The sequence below is a fragment of the Solanum verrucosum genome, unplaced genomic scaffold, assembly GCF_900185275.1.
Source record: "Solanum verrucosum unplaced genomic scaffold, falcon-dt-bn FXZP01000182.1, whole genome shotgun sequence".
NCBI classification, from domain to species: Eukaryota; Viridiplantae; Streptophyta; class Magnoliopsida; order Solanales; family Solanaceae; genus Solanum; species Solanum verrucosum.
This window is the reverse complement of record NW_026020378.1, coordinates 6519722-6538806: the sequence shown is the minus strand read 5'-3', so window position 1 is coordinate 6538806 and position 19085 is coordinate 6519722. Positions and strand designations below refer to the sequence as shown.

Genomic DNA, 19085 nt, shown 5'->3' with positions numbered 1-19085 from the left:
TATTTTCCCCTCTATTATTATTTATGTTGTTATTGATTAACTAACTTTTTTTTTTTCTTATGATTTAATTTAATTAAGTTTTCCAAGATAACCTTTCTTATTTTTTGAAACACCTTTTATTTTATTTATATATTTGGTTACATATTAATTATTTTGTCTCAATATGAATTATGCTGAATTTCTTCCTTGAAAGTAACAACTTAATTTTTTTTTATTTCTTAAACTTATTAAATTTTTAAAAGTTAGTTGAAAAGTCATTCTAGTCAAATCGCCGGTCAACCGCAAATTAACGGACATTTCAAGGGCCTAATACCTTCTCGGAATGTACATTGAACTCGAACCCTTTTTTATTCTCAATTGGTTTCATCTGTTTAAATCTTTTGAAAACCTTAAGTTTTCTTAATTTCTTGCAAAAATTAATTGGCGACTCTATTTTGAAAAATCGATTTTTCTTCAAGTCATAAGTTTAGTTGATTTTTCGAAACAAGTCCATTTTATTTTCGAGTAAAACAAATAGAATAAATGAAAAAATAGTAAAAGACTATTAATTAAAAAAATGATATGTAAATAAATATAGTTAGATAAATATTTTTTTATCCCACACACTATTAAGATTTTATGAAAGATAATAGGAAAAATTAATTGAATAGGTATTTTTTAATAAATAATTACTGATTTTAGCAATATTTTGTATTTATTACCATTTATAGCAATATATATCAATACTATGATAAATTTGCAATATGTATCAAAGTGAATTATGTATGCAATATTTATGTATTATAATTGTTTTAAAATATATTATGTTTGTTTGATAAGAAATTGTCACATTGTATTATAAGTATATTAAAATTGTGATAAATGTATTATTCATCAATAAAACTTGTACTATATGTGCTTCATAATTTATTCTCCTTTATTAATTAAAAGTGGTCAAATGAAAAAAATGTTATTAATTAAAAGCGGTCAAATGAAAAAAATGTTATTGCTATAAATGGTAAATATTTTCTTAATATAGTATATTTATGTAAGTTTCTAGATACTATGTCGGCTCAAAACTTATTCTTCTTTGATCAAATATAAGAAAGTCATATGATGCGATAAAATTTAAGTGTTTGTTTGTAAAAGGGATGAGAGTCTGAAAAATATTCCAACTTTGGTCGGATTTGTTGTTATGATACTAAACTTTCATGAGGACCTATTACCTCCCTAGACTATTTAATACCGTATTTTTTACCCCCTGAACTATTTAATATTGTATTTTAAAGGTATATATGTGTCCATGTGGACACATTACTATTTATAATTTTACATTATTTTTTATGTCCACGTGGACAAATATATATGTTTAAAATACGGTATTAAATAGTTTAGGAAGGTAATAGGTCCTCATGAAAATTTAGTATCGCAACAACAAATTCGACCAAAGTTGAGATATTTTGCAGATCCTTATCCCTTTGTAAAAACCAAATAAGTTCAAAGGAAAAAACTAGGTATTGTACCAAAATCCAAAGTTCAATTTTAGCACATGTGAAACTTTATAGGAGCAATTTGTGATTGTACTAATATATCTAGTACTGTTCTGTAATTATCTTATCCCAAAGGACCAACGCAAAAAAGAACATTGAAATATCTTTTACAAACCACAGCAAAAACTCAACAATGGTGGCAGCGACTCCACAGTGAAAGACCCAAAAAAAAACAAGATGTTTATCTCTCATCTTCCAAAGCTCCATTCCCACTTCTCCATTTTCTACTCAACACCCAAGATTATCATCACCTCAGCACTTCTATCCAAATCCAAAACAACCCCAGTTTCCCATTTTTCATCTGTCACAGCAGCCGCCAACACACTTCTTCAAACACCAGAGTTGTTACAAACCAAGAATTTGGAAATTGAAGATGTTTTAGAGAAACCCCATGTAGAAATTTCAGTTGAAAAGCTATTTTTTCCTCCTGACACTGATGTTTCTTCTGGTTCAAGGCCTTTGAGTAGTAGGATTTTGAAAGGGTCAAATATTGTGCTTAGTAAGTATGCTGGGAATGCTCAAGTGGAGCAAGCTGAGTTTGTGAAGAGTAGTGTGGATACTGAGGCCTGTCCTTCTGATGGATTGCCTGAGTTTGCTCTTGTTGGGAGATCTAATGTGGGAAAATCTTCTTTGCTCAACTCGCTTGTGAGGCGTAAAAAGCTTGCTCTTACTTCCAAGAAACCAGGTTTTTCATATATTCTTTGTTGAAGTATTTTGTAGAGTAGCTGTAAATTTGATAAAGTGTGATTCTTGACTGTAGAAAAGATGTGATTTTTAAGATGTTTGATCTTCACTTGATAGAGAAATTTATGATCCTTCCATTACATGTTTTTGTGGACTGTGGCTTTCAGCATTATATCAACTTCTCACAAGGTAAAGTTTGGGTGGATTACTTTAATAGCCAAGTTTTTGGTGAAGCTAGAAGGTAATAAAGATAGCAGAAAGGATTCAATAACAGAAGAATAAACAAATCAATTGTAGCTATCAACAAGTTCCAAGTAGTTAAGTCATCTGAAAGTGAGCTTTGTTTTAGGGGTTGATTTCCCCTTTGAAATTTCAGACAGTCTAATGAGGAGCAAGTGATTTTTTATCTTTTGATGCAGTAAACTTCACCCCTAACCAGTACCCAATATTGGTCATTTCCCACATTGCTTCCTTGGTGATGTAAACCCTCAACCTAATGAATAGCAAATATTGTTACTTTATCTAAAGATGAAAAGAAAGAAAGTCTTGTTATTTTGGATAGTATAGTCCATTAGGTAGGTTATTTTTACATTTCTCTCTTGCCTTGCTAATCCCACTGATGGAGGACATAGGTTTCATCATAAAACAGTTCAGGTACGTATAGGGGTGTGCAAAAACCGAACCGACCAATAAATCGAACCGAAAAAAGTGTTATTGGTTTATTGCTATTGGGTTAACGGTTTCTTAATGGTTTTATATATAAAAACAAATGGGTTGTCGGTTCGGTATTGGTTTTCAATATTGAGTTATTGGGTAAACCGATAACCCATTAAGAGTTAAAGACTATAGTAATTTAATACTTTTTACATATACATACATATTAATAAATATTAATCTCAATATCTTAATAGTTATGTCTTTGTCATTTAGCCATCAATTCATACTTCGCTGTGACTTTGAGTTCACAACTTTACATTATACAAATCGTCAAAACCTAAAGTAAGAATCATATTCCTCTTTATTTCTCTTTGTGTTACACATGTATAGTTTTTTTCATGTTTGTTATTATTATTTCTATTTTATGAGCTTTTGTAAAGTTACATTATTGTCTTGTCGTGTCAAATTTATTAGAGAAGTCATATATTTGTTTTAAGCATATTCTTATTGGTTAAATCGAAAACCGAACCGTTAAGGACCAAAACCGATAAATCAAAAACCGAAGGTTGTGATTGGTCCAAAAGGGCGGGTCATAGACAGATTTCTCCGTTATAAAAAAAACCGAAAAAAAATTATCCTATTGGTTCGTTATTGGTTTAGCGTATTTAAAAACCGAAAACCAATAAACCGAACCGATAATTCATAAAACCAAACCAAACCGACCGATGCACACCCCTAGGTACGTAGGACCGGATAGAGTTGTAGGGGGCTTTAGATTAACAAATTGACAAAGGTGATGAAATGGAGGGAGAGGGATGCACAGGGATCTTTTAGTGACAAATGCTGAGATTTTTTCCTGTAGTAGACTATAGACTGTACAGAAAAAAGAAGAAGCTGGAATAGTTGGCTTAGTTGCAGATGTGGAAGAGATGGAGGAACACAAGTACAGTTTATAGCTAGGACCTAGGTTGTAAGGACAGAGAATAATTAAGAAGGATAGGAGGAGTGGATAAAGGGAAAACAATACTGCATGTTCTGAAGTTGTTCTTTCAACATCTGCTTAACGCTCGTATAAGAATAGTAACGTGGAGACTATGAAACAAGCTAGTCAAAGACCTTTCAAAGACTATATAAAGCAGCCTATGAGCAGGAAACCAAAACATAACCAGCTAATAGCTCAACCTGCAAATGTCACTCTCCTTAATTACTTAAGTTATATAACCATACCTTCTCTACTTTGTATGGGAAGAAAGACTCAATGCAGTTGCAGCAGTTTTATGCTCATTCTTTCATCCAATTTCCTTCTAAATGCTTCAGCCTCTTTTGATTACCATCAGCTGTCATTCCACTGTGAGAGCTGAGCAACTCTTATTGAGTCTCCTGGAATGACCACAATCAAAACTTGATATACTGGAGTCTCCTGGAATGACCACAATCAAAACTTGATACACTGTGAGAGCTGAGCTGAGTTTTATTCACTCCAGTGAAATTGTATAGGTTTTACTTGTTCGAAAAAAATTGTATAGGTTGTAAGCTTTTCTCCATAAGGTATGATAAATACGGTGTGATAATGACTTAATTTTTCTTGATAAATTCGATTCTTGTAAGTGCTGGCTTTACTTAGATAGCCAAGCCAATTTTTCTGAGGAACTTGACTGGAAACTAAATTCTAAGCAGCTAAATCAACGTACATATCAGCACTATCTTATGAAGCTTCCAATATGTTTTACCTTTGTAGATGTTCTTTACAGATTTGATATAAGGAACCATTAAAGTAAACCTTTTCTTTTATCTAATTGCAGGAAAGACACAATGCATCAACCATTTCCGGATAAATGATAGCTGGCATCTTGTGGATTTACCAGGTTACGGGTATGGAGTTCACTGAAGAATGTTCAAATAAAGCTTTGTTTACTTTCTGCAGCATCTAAAAAACTATTCTAAGAATGCACCCAAGGGTGTGGCCTAGTGGTCAATAAAGTGGGTTCAAAACCATAAGGTTTCAGGTTCAAATCCCATATGTCCAAGCCTTGGTGATAGATTTACCTGGACCTGTGTTGGTAGCAGGTACCCTGTAAAGTTAATCGAGGTGCACACATGCTGCCTTTACACCACAATTATCAACAACATAAGAAAATCACCGTAAAATGTGATACTCGCATTCTGTCATTGCCGAATGCACTTTCATGATAAGCTTATCTGATGGTTTCCATAAGGTTTTGTGAATAAGTCATTGTTACCTGTTGTAGTTTGAAATGTCAGAACTCCGTGCTCTGTCCTTCTATGTCTGTCAAACAAGTTGACTAAATTATAGATGATATTTTATTTCACGAGGAGGAGAATTTAAATTACATAAAATAGAAGTAATATACTTGTAATCTATTTCTTATAAGAAAAGATTAAAATTCATAAATAAATTAAATTGATTCTTAGTAAATGTGAATCAGAACCTGGCATAGTGCAGAGTGTGTGGATATTGAGCCTTGGTCAAGGGATATGGTTAAAGTGCCAGATTGAATACAATTACACATCATATTATGATAGTCAGGTTGATGCAAATTTTAGCTGAGTTTACTGGATTGAGCGAGCTGTCCGAGAGACAGACTGAGATGTTCATTCAATGATTGAGCACCTACGTACTTGTTCTTTTGAGTGGCTTTATGTAACAGTTGAGTGTTGTATTCCTCTCTTCTGTAAATCCACTTAGAACAAAGCCTCTTTCTTGCACATTTAGATTATCGCGCGCAGCTGCAAGCAGCTTTATTTTGTTGTCTATCTTCATGGCGATCAACTTCTGTACAAACTTTGTCTCTCAATCATACTTTGCAAATTTCCTTGTCTTTCTATCACTCTCAACCATACATTAGAATAATCTTGTTCCTTTTCATGCCTCTCAAATTGACATCGTCAACGTGTATGTTTTTTGTGTGCCAATTTCATCTACAACTGTCATTGTTAACAGTACTTGTGTGTTCAAGATTAAATGCTGAGTTTCTGTTATATGGTGAAGGTATGCAGCTGCACCACATGAAGTACGAACAGATTGGGCTAAGTTCACCAAAGATTATTTCATAAACCGGCCAACCCTTGTCTCAGTATTCCTCCTCATAGATGCTAGCATTCCTGCAAAAAAGATTGATCTTGACTATGCAAGTTGGCTGGCAGAGAATAAGGTGATTCAGTCTAACTTATCTCCATTCTGATTTTAATAAACAACAAAGTTGTAAGATCACATCATGTGAATATGAGGCCTTCTTTTGCCATGTACTCGTCATTCCAAGTTCGGATTTTTCTACCGTATTCTTTACGTAGTTCCTTCTCTGCCTTTTCTATCTGCATGATTCTGTGAAGTGTTATTTTTATACTGCCTATTCCAAGATGACTCCTTATTACACTTAATATTAGAGAAAAATAGAATACCTCCCCCCCCCCCCCCCCACACACACTTACTTTGGAGATCATTTGCCCCCAACCTTAGCAATCGATATCAGAAATGCCTGACCAATTTTTATTTTTATTTTTTTTAAAATAGTGATGCTTTTCTGTTTATTTATGAAGACACTTTTCTAAGTTTTGTGTTGTATCGTGTGTGCTCTGTTTCAGATCCCAATGACAATAGTTTTCACCAAGTGTGATAAGCGGAAAAAGAAGAAGACTGGAGGTAAAAAGCCTGAAGAGAACTTGCAGGATTTTCTGGAGTTGATCCAGAAGTTCTTCCAAACTGCACCACCTTGGATTATGACCAGTAGTGTCACCAACCAAGGCCGAGATGAGATACTGTTGCACATGTCCCAGCTGCGAAACTATTGGCTCAAGCATTGAGTTTGCGTCATACGCTTTATTGGTGCTGTGACTAAATTTTGTTGAACATCTTAAATTAACCTGTGTTGACGAGTGTTTATGGAAGAATCCTAAGCGATGGTTAATCACAAGGATGTGCATGGTGCAAAGTGGCATCAATCAAGAATCGGGTGCCTTGGAAGCCTGAGTTATTGGAACAAAAGAGCCTTGTGGTGACTGCCTTAAGCAATTCTTGTTATTGTTATACTTTCTTAGAACTAGTTATCCTTCTCCACATTTACCTAGTCAGAGAGTCTTGTCACTAGATTGAATAGATCGCGGAGTATGTATATACACAGCTCTCGTTATCATCTATGTAATGTATGTTTTGCTGAATAAATGGATTGATCGAAATGCATTGCCAACATATAAATGTTTCAACAATTGCTGTTTATTTTTCACTTCACCAACGACATGACAGAACTTTCAAAGCAACACATAACCAAAGACATGATACAAAACAGCATACAGATGATTTTGACTTAAAGCCAAGCTGGATTCTTCAATGAGGTGACAACTGCCTTTACTTGTAAGTATTGCTTCAAACTGTATTCTCCCTTTTCTCTTCCCTGTCCACTCATCTTATAGCCACCAAAAGGAATTGCAGCATCAAAGATATCAAAGCAGTTAATCCATATGGTTCCAACTCTCAATGCTCGCATGAATGTGTTTGCTGTGTCTATGTTCTTCGTAAAGACTCCAGCAGCTAGACCATATTTTGTGGCATTAGCTCTTCGAATCACTTCATCATGATCTCTGTAATGAGGAAATGAAAATTATTCGTCACTACAGGGTAAATGATATACTGTACCATTAGATTGTCTCATACGTACTTAAATTTCAAGATTGACTGCACTGGACCAAAGATCTCATCCGTTGCAATCAGCATATCGTCCTGAATTCAACAATGTATACATTATGACAGTATATAAAGATGTTGATGCTGGAAATCAGTTATCTTTTAATGAAGTGAAGCAGTATATCTACCTTAACGTTGGAGAAAACTGTGGGTTTAATATAGTATCCCCGTGTACCGAGCCTGTCACCTCCAGTTTCAAGTGTAGCTCCACTTTCAACACCAGATCTAATATACTTCAACACCTTTTCAAACTGTTCTGAACTAATCTGGTGTGTCATGAACTTGATTTGATTAGTATTCGAAGGAGAAACAATTTCTACACAGATAAAAATGTAATCCCTCCAAGTTTGTAAAGAGCAACTATAAACTTGTTAATACCTGAGGACCTTGTTCATTGCCTGATTCAAATGGATCACCAACTGTGCGTTTCAATGCACGTGCCTTGGCTTTTTCAACAAATTCATCGTAAATACTCTCATGAACATATGTACGAGATCCAGCACAACAACATTGTCCCTTCACAATAGAGTCGATGGATTATGTTATGATTTATGAACCTAACCAATTGCATCCTATGCAGAAGTACTGAGATGAAATACCTGATTGAAGAACAAAGCAAAGTGAGCAAACTCAACAGCTTGATCAACATCAGCATCCTCACAAACAATGAAAGGGGATTTTCCTCCAAGTTCCAAAGTGACAGGTTTAAGATTGCTGTTAGCAGCCAATGACATTATAGTTTTCCCTGTATCTGTTGATCCAGTAAAAGCAAGCTGCAGTATAAAACAAAAGCAAATCAGTATGCAACAGTAAAGCCAATACACAAGATATGGCCACACGTTGTGGTAGGAACTAAATTCGGAGATTTTTACCTTGTCCACGTCCATATGACTACAAAGAGCAGCACCAGCTGTAGGACCAAAACCAGAAATGACATTCACAACACCTTCAGGTAGGCCAGCCTGTTCCAGAGAAGAGAAATCGATTAGTAAAACAAACTCCTATATACGAAGAAAGTTTGGTGCTAAGCTACTATATATACCTCCTGTAATAGCTTCGACACATAGAGAGCAGATTACGGTGTCTGCTCTGCTGTTTTTAGCACAACAGTATTGCCACAAGCTAAAGCAGGTCCAATTTTCCAAGCAAACATGAGAAGAGGAAAGTTCCATGGGATAATCTGACCAACAACCCCAATTGGCTCATGTAAAGTCTGAACATGATATGGTCCATCAGCAGGAACAGTCAAACCATGAATTTTATCTGCCCAACCTACAGAACAAGTTAACCTTAGAAGCCTGATATTTGCTTATAATTTATTTCAAAATGTATACATATAATAAGATGACACTCGTTCTAAATTCACCGGCTAGCTTACCAGCATAATAACGCAGTATGCGTACAATCATTGGTATTTCAATTGTAGCAACTTGTTGATATAGCTTCCCACTGTCCCAAGTCTCAAGTGTTGCAATTTCATCGTTATGTTTTTCAATCAAATCAGCAATGCGGAACAATACCTTTGATCTCTCCTGAAGAAGAATTGGATTGGTGTAAACATTAATATCATATTGGAACATACTGAAAGAAGAAGTGTATATACATACATAAGCACTCATTTTAGGCCATGGTCCTTCATCAAAAGCATTACGAGCAGCAACTACTGCTCGATTAATATCTTCTACATCACCCTCAGCAACATGTGCAATCACCTCCCCTGTTCTGGGGTCAAGTGTTGGAAATGTTTTACCTATATATATACATTGCACAAAGCTCAGCCCCAATTGTACATTACATAGTCAAAATCATATAGAAATGAAGATTCGGAACACAACAATTAACCTGATGTAGAATCAACAAATTGTCCATTGATAAAAAGTTTAGTAAATTCTACATTGACACTAGGTTTGATGGGGTCTTGAGCAATGGGAGCTGCTGTGGTGTATCGAAGAGCTGCTGTTGCGGCCACACGAGAGTTTCTTCCTGAACAAAACACAATAATTCACTCAAAATGTTTTTGGATAGTTGTTACATGTTGTATCATACAATACGATACATTATGAAACAATAGGTAACAACATGTGCCCACGGACTCTAAATCTTAGATCTGCCTTTCTTTCTTTACACGATATAGTATACACATGAATATTGGATAAAGATTTGAAACAACATTTTGCACAAATACTACTTCTAATACATATATATGTTTTGAACTTTTCTTCATTCATGTACTATCTAGAGTCTTTGACTACTAGTTTATCAGAACAAATAAAGTGAGGTAGGGCCGAGGGGTTCATCTGAACCTTCTTGGACACAAAATCATACTTTTTATACATACTATATAGTAGATACCTTGAAAGAGGTAAGCCAAAGAGGAGGATGAAGAGTGAGAGAGACGAGATGTTATCATTCGAATCGCCATAACCAGCAATTGAGAGTTCCACACTATAACTAGTAGCTATAAGAAACTACATCAATATACTCATCATGTGTTTCCTTATATAAGTGTCATAAAAGGCAATATTACTATGTTTCTGTTTTTCTTGAGCGAAGGATCTATCGAAAACAGTCTCTCCGTCTCTGTGTGCAGTATAGGAATAAAGTTTATGTATAGTACTCTACCATTTCTTGTTGTTGTAGTTAGTGACATAAACTAGTTTTCAATTATAGAAAAAGGTGACGTTCTTTTTTAAACGGATTAAAAAGAAAAGTGTATCTCATAAATTCCTATTCGATGAAGTAATAAGTCAAAGTTCCTTAATTAAAATTAGATTATTATTATTATAGTATTATCATTAGACTAATCGAAACTAACAATAATTTTCCTAGTAAATTAGTGAAGATATGCTTTTTTTTTTTTTTTTTGTTTTCATATCATAGAATAGATCTTTATCCCATGTGTTAACAGATCACCAGAGTTGATGAATTGAAGCCGTTGAAGGCTTTCTTGGTAACATATTTAATCATATCACCCATGTGAAATTAGATCAAAGAATAAAATAAATACAAGGTGTTATCTAAGGAGAAAAAAAAAAGAACAAGGAGAAATCAATGTACTTCTCTTTTTTCTCTTCTAAGCACATTTAAAAAAAAAAAATGAAATTAGTTTCGAACATAAATTAGTTGTAGTTAATATAATTTTTAATAATACTATGTTTCTATTTTTCTTGAGAGGAGGATCTATCGAAAACAGTCTCTCTGTCTCTGTGTGCAGTATAGGAATAAAGTTTATGTACAGTACTCTACTATCTCTTGTTGTTGTAGTTAGTGACATAAACTAGTTTTTAATTATAGAAAAAGGTGACGTTCTTTTTTAAAAAGAAATGTGTATCTCATAAATTCAGACACATAAAGTAATAAATCAAAGTTCCTTAAAATTAGATTATTATTATTATTATTATTATTATTATTATTGTCATTAGACTAATCGAAACTAACAATAATTCTCCTAGGAAATTAGTGAAGATATGTTTGTTTTCTTTTTTTTATTATTTTTCATAGAATAGATCTTTATCTCATGTGTTAACAGATCACCAGAGTTAATGAATTGAAGCTGTTGAAGGCTTTCTTGGTAACATATATAATCATATCACACCATGTGAAATTAGATCAAAGATTAAAATAAATATAAGGTGTTATCTAAGGAGAAAAAAAAAGAATAAGGTGAAATCGAAATAGTTCTCTTTTTTCTCTTTTAAGCACATTTTTTGTTAAAAAAAATTGAAATTAGTTTCGAACTTCTGGTAGCTAATATAATTTTAATAATCTATTGTTAGGTCGTTATTAAATAGAATTAACAATGAATTTTAGTATTTACCTATAAATTTTGTACGTAGCTAATTTTTATTTTATTTTTTAGTTCAGAAAAAAAAATTCCATTTGACACAAACTCACTTTAATTTCTCTATATTCTTTTGTTACACATATAAATCGTTGACTAGAATATAATACAGTGACAGCGGCCAGGATTTTTTAATTTTTTTAGGTATTACAGCTCTTTTGATTTGTTAGAGAGGATAATATAAGTGAATTTTCAATTCTAACCTAGCAGATTTTACGCTGACAGCTTGATTTTTTTTTTTCTGAATTACGCAACAATTATGAACGTGTCTGCTTTAGCAACAGAATTATTGATATTATATATATACTAGTGAAATTGGCCGCATTTTGGGCGGCTATAAGAAATATTTATTGGATCAGTATCAGATGTATAGACAACATTGATATTTTCTTCATTTGTGATATGATACACTTTTTCATCTTTTTTAAATATATAAAATTGATTTTTTTTTTACATCTTTTAAGTGTAAACTATTTATAAGTATATAGTAAAATAAAATATTTATCATGGTGAAGTAAATGAAAATAAGAGATCATATTTTGAAATAACAATATATTGTATCACATATTTTTTACGATCCTCTACACAAATTCTAATTTCATAAAAAAACTTTTGAAGTTCTTGGTTGTGTCTTTATTATTAAATTTGTCTATTATAATTTTAAATATTAATTAAATATTTATAAAAATAATGAAAAAAGAAACATGAAAAAGTTACAACAATATTTAAGAATAGAAGTTACAAGTAAAATGAAGAGGCATGAGTTATGAATTTTATTAGACATTAATTGCATTAATAATCATCTATTAATTTTATTTGTAAAAATAAATAATAAATAAATGTGAAATTAGTGATAGAAATACATAATGAACAAAAATAATAATAATTGGTGATTGCATAAAAATATAAATACATTTCAAACAAAAAAAAATAGTGACGAAAACAGATTGTTACATACAAAAAAAAGACATCATAGAATTAATATTTTATTTTTTAATTATTTTCTTGTAAACATAACAAAATGAAGTTCACGATCATCATATTTTTTTAAAAAATTTAGATAGTTATATTAAATGTGCTTCATAACCAAAAAAAAAAAAGAATAGTAAAGAACCAAATGAGTAGCATTGTCCATACATGTAGACTGTAGTTAATTAAGTTACTTATACAAACTAACGTTTAAAAAGTTATAGCAAAAGTATCTACCTTACCAATACAAGTCAAAGTAAAAAATATATATATAACAAAAATAATTCTTAATTATGCTTCAAAAAATATTTTTCTTCTACCATCTTTCTTTGCAAGGAAATCCGCCATCATATTTTGTACTTCATATGTCAAACTCTTCATCATATGCTACTAATTGAATAAAAAAAAATTATGAATAAATAAAATATCATACCAATTGAAAGTGATTATAACAAAAGAAAGAAAGAAATCTAAACTATATGTAATACATCGGTAAATTATTTTTTCAATTGTACAAACAATAAATAATAAGCATATCTTAAAATCTAACAAATATTGTAATCAAACTATATTATATTCCGCAAATTGACTATTAAAGAGAACAATCGCATACTAACACCACATTGCTCATTATTACAAAAAAAATTTTATCATACTTGCTTGGAGAATGATAATACATACATAAATAAAATATTAAGAAAGCACGTCCAAATACATAAAATAAAAGAGACTTGAGAATGAAATATTGCTTACCTTCCATGTACTTCTTTTTCTTTGCATGTTAGTTAATTCACAAACTGATATGATGAAGAAGAGAAAATATATTCTTAAAATGTGAATTTTCATGAAATTAGGCAAAATGTAGAAAATAAAAAGAAAGACTTGGGAATAAAATATTTCTCACCTTTTCATGTATTTCTTTTTTGCTACATGTTAGTTAATTCACAAACCAATATGATGAAGAAGGGAAAGAATAATCTTGAATGTGAATATCCATGAAACTAAATATAAGTTTATATAGGCAAAATATAGGAATACCATAAGACATCATAAACTTACAAGTTAATGTTGGAGGTTATGGACATGAAAATAATGAGAGTCTTCAATATTATTAAAAATAAAAATTAAAGAGGTATAGGTCATGGATAATTACTCCTTGTAAATAAATTAAACAATAAAGAAAAAAACACTTAAAATATATTATAATTTTATAATTAGAAGTGAGGTTAACAAAGCAAAAAAAGAATGTGAAGAGTCGTTGTTATAAATGTTACTCCATTAATAAAATATTTATTTATAATAAATTAAGTAATTTGATTTTATAATACAATAATTAATTTAAATAAAAAATGCCAAAAAAGGAGAAAAAAAAATCCAAATGGAGGCCATAGGGAGGTGCCACATCACCTAAATCCAAATGGAGGCCATAGGGAGGTGCCACATCACCTTGTCTATGTTTCTCATTTATATATATATATATATATATTTATTTATTTTTTATTTATATTTTTTATTATTATTATTTTATTTATTTATTTAATTAATGTGTAGGTTAGCAATGTCCTTTAGTTTTAAGTTCCTACCCTTTATCTATACTTTAATTATGGAAGTCCTCACATAGGTTTTTGAAGAAAAAGGATGAGATGATTTATTTTAGAATAAAATTAAAATTATTAATCAACACCTCCTACATATTTATCAGATATTCCATTTACGGTTAATGAGATATTTATTACCACATAAATATAGAAACTTGTTTATAAAGTAATACAATGATGGGAGTAATTAATCAATGTATGAAGAAATTATAATGAATATTAATTATCTTAGGTTGGTCAAATATCTATTTTCAAAACTAATTAATCATCAAAGGTATAACAAAAAGAGTATTGTAATTTATGCATTTGATTTTATAAAAGGACAATTATTATAAACCATCTATTTATAGTGAGGATGACGTGTAAAAAGAATAAGTGATTCCTTATAATCATATTATTGTTATTAGACTAATCGATACTAACAATAATATTCATTGGGAAGTTGGGAAGATGTGTTTGTTTTCCTTTTTAATTATTTTTTGATGATATCAGAAAATATATCTTTGTTCCTCATGTCAACAGATGACTAAGAGTTGTTGAAGTGGTTGACTAGATTATAATGCAGTGACAGCTATAGTGCCAGAATGTATTTTTGGTATTATCTCTCTTTCGAGTTGTTAAGAGATATTAAGTGAATTTTCAATACTAACATAGCAGCTGACAGGTTGATTTAATTTTTTCAATCCTAAACAATACTAAGTTATACCACATTTAAGAAGAGTATATCATTAGCCTTTAAACGATTAGGCTAAGAAGAGTGGAATATCAAACACAGAAAGCAGTCAATTGGAAATATATCTTAAACAGCAAGAACTCCAATCCAACAGATGAGAGGTAATATTCCACAAACAAATATTCAAAACTTTGATTCATGAAAGACAATCAAAACAAAACAATGTCAAACTGCTTCTTTAGAAACTTAAGAGGCCGCAGCAGTGCCCTTCTTCCTTGGAGCTGCTTCAGTTCCTGAAGTGCCCACGAAAACAATAAACCCAGTTATTAATCAACGATTTAACAGACCAAACTTTGCAAGCATCAAGTATTTTTACAAGAGATGTGGTAATGCATCCTATAGATTGCACATTTAACCTTTTACATCCATCTTAAACGGAAACTAGGTAAGCTTATATACCGTAAACCCACAACTTAAGTATTGAGTGAGTGAGTGATAATCTTTATCTCCAAACAGACATGTTCATTTAGTGTGTGAAATAATGGATAAGAAAGAAAAGATTACAAGAGAAATGTACCAAACAGAGGGAACCCAGATAAAGAGAGGAAACACAATCTGGTAAAAAAGAAACCCTCAAATTGGAGGAGGAGATAAATGTTTTCCCCCAGAACAAAGCCATCAAGAAATCGATCCTCAGATCTCTGTCCTTGTAGCCGAAAGAAGAGGCAAAGATTTATTTTACAGTATTCATGTCCTAAAAATAGCAGTCTTCCCTCAGAATGAGACCTAGAAGATGATAGTGACCTCTAGAAAAAGCACGCATGAAAACATAAATTGTAAGGGTTGCAAGGACTAGCTAGTTTGTGTTCCATTTTTTATGATGAAAAACAGAGAGCTCATCCAGCGCCAACCCTTAGGGGCCATTCGCAGCCTTCAAAACTCAGGCATAATGGGGCTGCCCTCTACCCTACTCCACTTAAATGCCATGCTTCGTTCATACGGCGCAGCGCTCGAACCTGTGATCTAACTCACAAGTTCCTCAATCTTAGCCACTTGAACTTAAGCCTGCATCTGCTAAACACTATCTGATGTTTTAATTTCTCCCCTATTTATTTATTTTTCACAAATGCTTTTGTTCAAACTAAGTAAATTCAATTTCAAAGTTTTACATTTAGTAATATTCGTGTGATGGGATAGCTAGCTTGTCTATTAGACAATTAAGTTAATAGAATCTGCTAAATCAGGGTTAGATGCACAGGGTTGTAAAATTTAAAGTCCAACAAAAAATACTCTATTTACAAAAGTTGAAAATGAAAACTTACCTTCTCTGAAGTTAGTCTTAAACCTGCGGGGAACATTGCGGAGATACCTCATGCGACCAGTTCCAGTGGTCTTTCTTCTAAGTGCCTTGACACTCCAGTTATCTACAGCGAAATACAATAATCAGCAAACACTATCCCCTTAATAGGTTGCAAAAACCACTCAGAGCTTGGATTGCTTTCTGAAACTAAACAATTGTATCAATTGTTTCTCAAAAATCCAATTGGATCTCCGAGTTGGCTTCAGAAATAAGCCATAACCCTTATTTCAGTTTATTTGTAATGTTAAGAGTTCTCATACCCCCTTTATTTCTTTCAGATAAGAAGATAAGGTTGTGTTTGAAACAGATACTTGAAAACCAATCTTCATGAAGCGCCCACATGGGGACTCATACCCCTTTATATCATCTATAATGCCATATTTTAAAACCACTTTTTTATGCTTGACAGTTGGTTAACCTAATGGACTGACAGGCCCAAACTATTTTCCCTTTCCCCTGTTTGATCCATATGGCTTGAAGTTAATTACTCAAAAATGAAGTTCAGTAGCAAACAGTTTGAATCAATTTTCTTATAATTAATGTTATCAGAGGTACATAACCAACTCCAAACACTATTTTCCAAACCAACAAACACACAATGTGTATTCACGAACCAAACTTAAGACCTTCCAAATAAGAGTAAGCTTAGTCAAACAACGCTGTGAGACACATACTAAATGAAAATACTAAAGTGTAGAAGAACACAATAGCTATAAAGCATAGCATGATACCATGCAAATAATAATTATAGAATCCAATTCATTAGTTGAAGCTCCAGGTCAAATATGAAGAATGAAGTTACAATCCTACAATTCCAGTAAGACATCATTAACTAAGCTACCACCTTCCAGTACCCAGCAGCCCAATACCACAAGGATGATAAACTCAATCCATTTGTATCTACACACATTCCTAATCAGTAGAGGGAAAATTCCGGACAACTAATACCACACAGCTGCACACTGAAACCAACTTCCTCGAGATCGCTTGGACAATAATTCTTAGTTGTCTAGGGTTCTAGGCATGCTCAAATACCAATTATTTGACTACTAAGCATGCATGATTAACCACTTAAAGTGGAGCTACAGGAAATATACTCACTTCATTGTCATTACACCAACCAACTCTAAGAAAGACTTGTATCAAAATAATTCCAGTTCCATCTCTTTGCAACTTACACTTTGTCACCAGATATTATAAAGCCCCAAAAAAACTATGGCTCCCATTAATTTACCCAGTATTTACAAAAAAAATCAACTTTTTGAGCTAATAGTAAACTGCTAACTCAGTAACAATGTCAATCAATACTATAGTAATTACTTATTCAACAATTGGAAACAAAAAGGATGATCCAAACCAAACAGACCCTAAGTTTGATGAGATTCAACACTAAGCTCTTATCAATAGACAAAAAATATACATCACTCTTCAACATCCAATTAAGAACTATCATACAAAAAATGTCCCCTAATCAGAATCCCTCCTAAACACTGTTAGACCCAACAAGTGCACTCATATTACCATGCATTTCAAAACCCGCTTCCACTATTTCACCTTGTATACCCAGTTTCTTTAATCAAAATCTCAGTTAGCTGATAGTACAAAAAATTCAGCTTTATAACCTAATAGCAACTATTAGCTCAGTAAAACTAACTTTCTCCATCAGATACCTTACATAATTACTTATGCAAACAACCACATACCCTTTATCTAATCCAACCAAAACAGGCTCATACTTTAATAAGATTCAAAACCTACCCTCAAATCAACTAAAAAATAGATCAATTTCTAACATTGAAACATCTAAAATCAGAAAAGGGTGCTTCAAAAATGAAGAAGAACATACATTTTCTGAGACGAGCAGCAGGGTAAGCACAAGCTGAACAGCGACTCTTCTGAATGTGGAAGCTACGACGACCACATCTAACACACAGTGTGTGTGTCTTGTTCCTCCTCTTACCGAAACTTCCTGTTCCTTTTCCCTAATACATCAAACAACAATAATTAAACACAATCAAAATTGAACCATTTATGAGTTTTGAAGATTGGAGAGTTACCATTTGTGCAGCTTTTCCTTAAGCTTCGACGATGTCTTGGCTAGAAAATTATACGAGAAGGAAGTAGGGTTTTTAGGGTTTTCAGTGTTTTTATTTGGTTTTTTGCTTTACGATTTGGGCCTGGAAATGAAGTCCATTTGTTTCTTTGTTTGGGCCTGCAATTGTTTGTTTGGTTGGTTGGATTAGAAGGAAACTATTTAAAACATATCCAATTTAGAAATCATTTATATTTAGGGTAACAAATAGGTAAAATTACATAGTTAAGCAAATATATATTAGTTAATTAGTCATCATAGCTATGGTTTTAGTTAATTACCACTCACGACCAACATTCAATGATAATTATATGGGTTGGGGTTTAGAGTTTTTATAATTCACACATTTATATAATTCTGAATTTGTATAACTTTTGTATGATGTATTTTTGTATAACTGCTTAAAGTTCAGATGTATATGTTTGCATATATTCATTATTTCGAGTTTATAAAAAAAAAAGTTCAATTATACAAATGTACCTGCTAATACAAACTCACCTCGCGAATTATATAAATAAGACAATTTAAACTGTAGGTACATCCCATAAATATGCAAACTATAGCCATCATAATTAAGTTTATTATAATGATTATTTGTGAAAATTTCCAAAAAAAATAAATAAACCCACCATCTATGGGATCCTTTACACAATCTATACTAAATATTGTAATTACATGTATTATTCTAAAAGGGGATTATGATTAATTTATTTTAAGTGTTTTTGACTTATATAATTCTTTTTTTATTTTTTGTGGTGTTTGAAAAGGATAAAAATGTTTTTAAGCATTTATTTTTAGACTAAAAAATATAAAAATAAACATTTACTGTATGACTAACTTATGACTTTTAACTTTTTGCGATATATTTAAAAAGCCAATTCAAAAACTTCTAAAACTTATTTACCTCTTACACCCAATTTTTTCAAGGGAAAATTAATGGAAGTGGCCTTTCGATCACTGTTTTAACTCAACATGACCCCATT

The 19085-nt window shown here is 32.0% G+C and overlaps 2 protein-coding genes and 1 pseudogene across 2 annotated transcripts; 1 reads left to right on the top strand and 2 right to left on the bottom strand.

Moving 5' to 3' along the window:
* The first annotated feature begins 1664 nt into the window (after positions 1 to 1664).
* Positions 1665 to 7064, top strand: LOC125838553 (GTP-binding protein At2g22870). Its single transcript, XM_049517599.1, has 4 exons — positions 1665 to 2214; positions 4673 to 4742; positions 5881 to 6043; positions 6474 to 7064. Exons 1-4 carry the CDS (start codon positions 1707 to 1709, stop codon positions 6690 to 6692), a joined length of 960 nt encoding a protein of 319 aa, XP_049373556.1. The 5' UTR covers positions 1665 to 1706; the 3' UTR covers positions 6693 to 7064.
* A 58-nt stretch (positions 7065 to 7122) lies between these two features.
* On the bottom strand, positions 7123 to 9991 carry LOC125838551 (benzaldehyde dehydrogenase, mitochondrial-like; annotated as a pseudogene).
* A 4759-nt stretch (positions 9992 to 14750) lies between these two features.
* LOC125838554 (60S ribosomal protein L37) lies at positions 14751 to 18159 on the bottom strand. The gene is made up of 4 exons (XM_049517600.1): positions 18068 to 18159; positions 17857 to 17992; positions 15973 to 16074; positions 14751 to 14943 (listed from the first exon to the last, which is right to left on the bottom strand). The coding sequence occupies exons 1-4, from the start codon at positions 18068 to 18070 to the stop codon at positions 14897 to 14899; spliced, it is 288 nt and encodes a 95-aa protein (XP_049373557.1). The 5' UTR covers positions 18071 to 18159; the 3' UTR covers positions 14751 to 14896.
* Between the last annotated feature and the right edge of the window lie 926 nt (positions 18160 to 19085).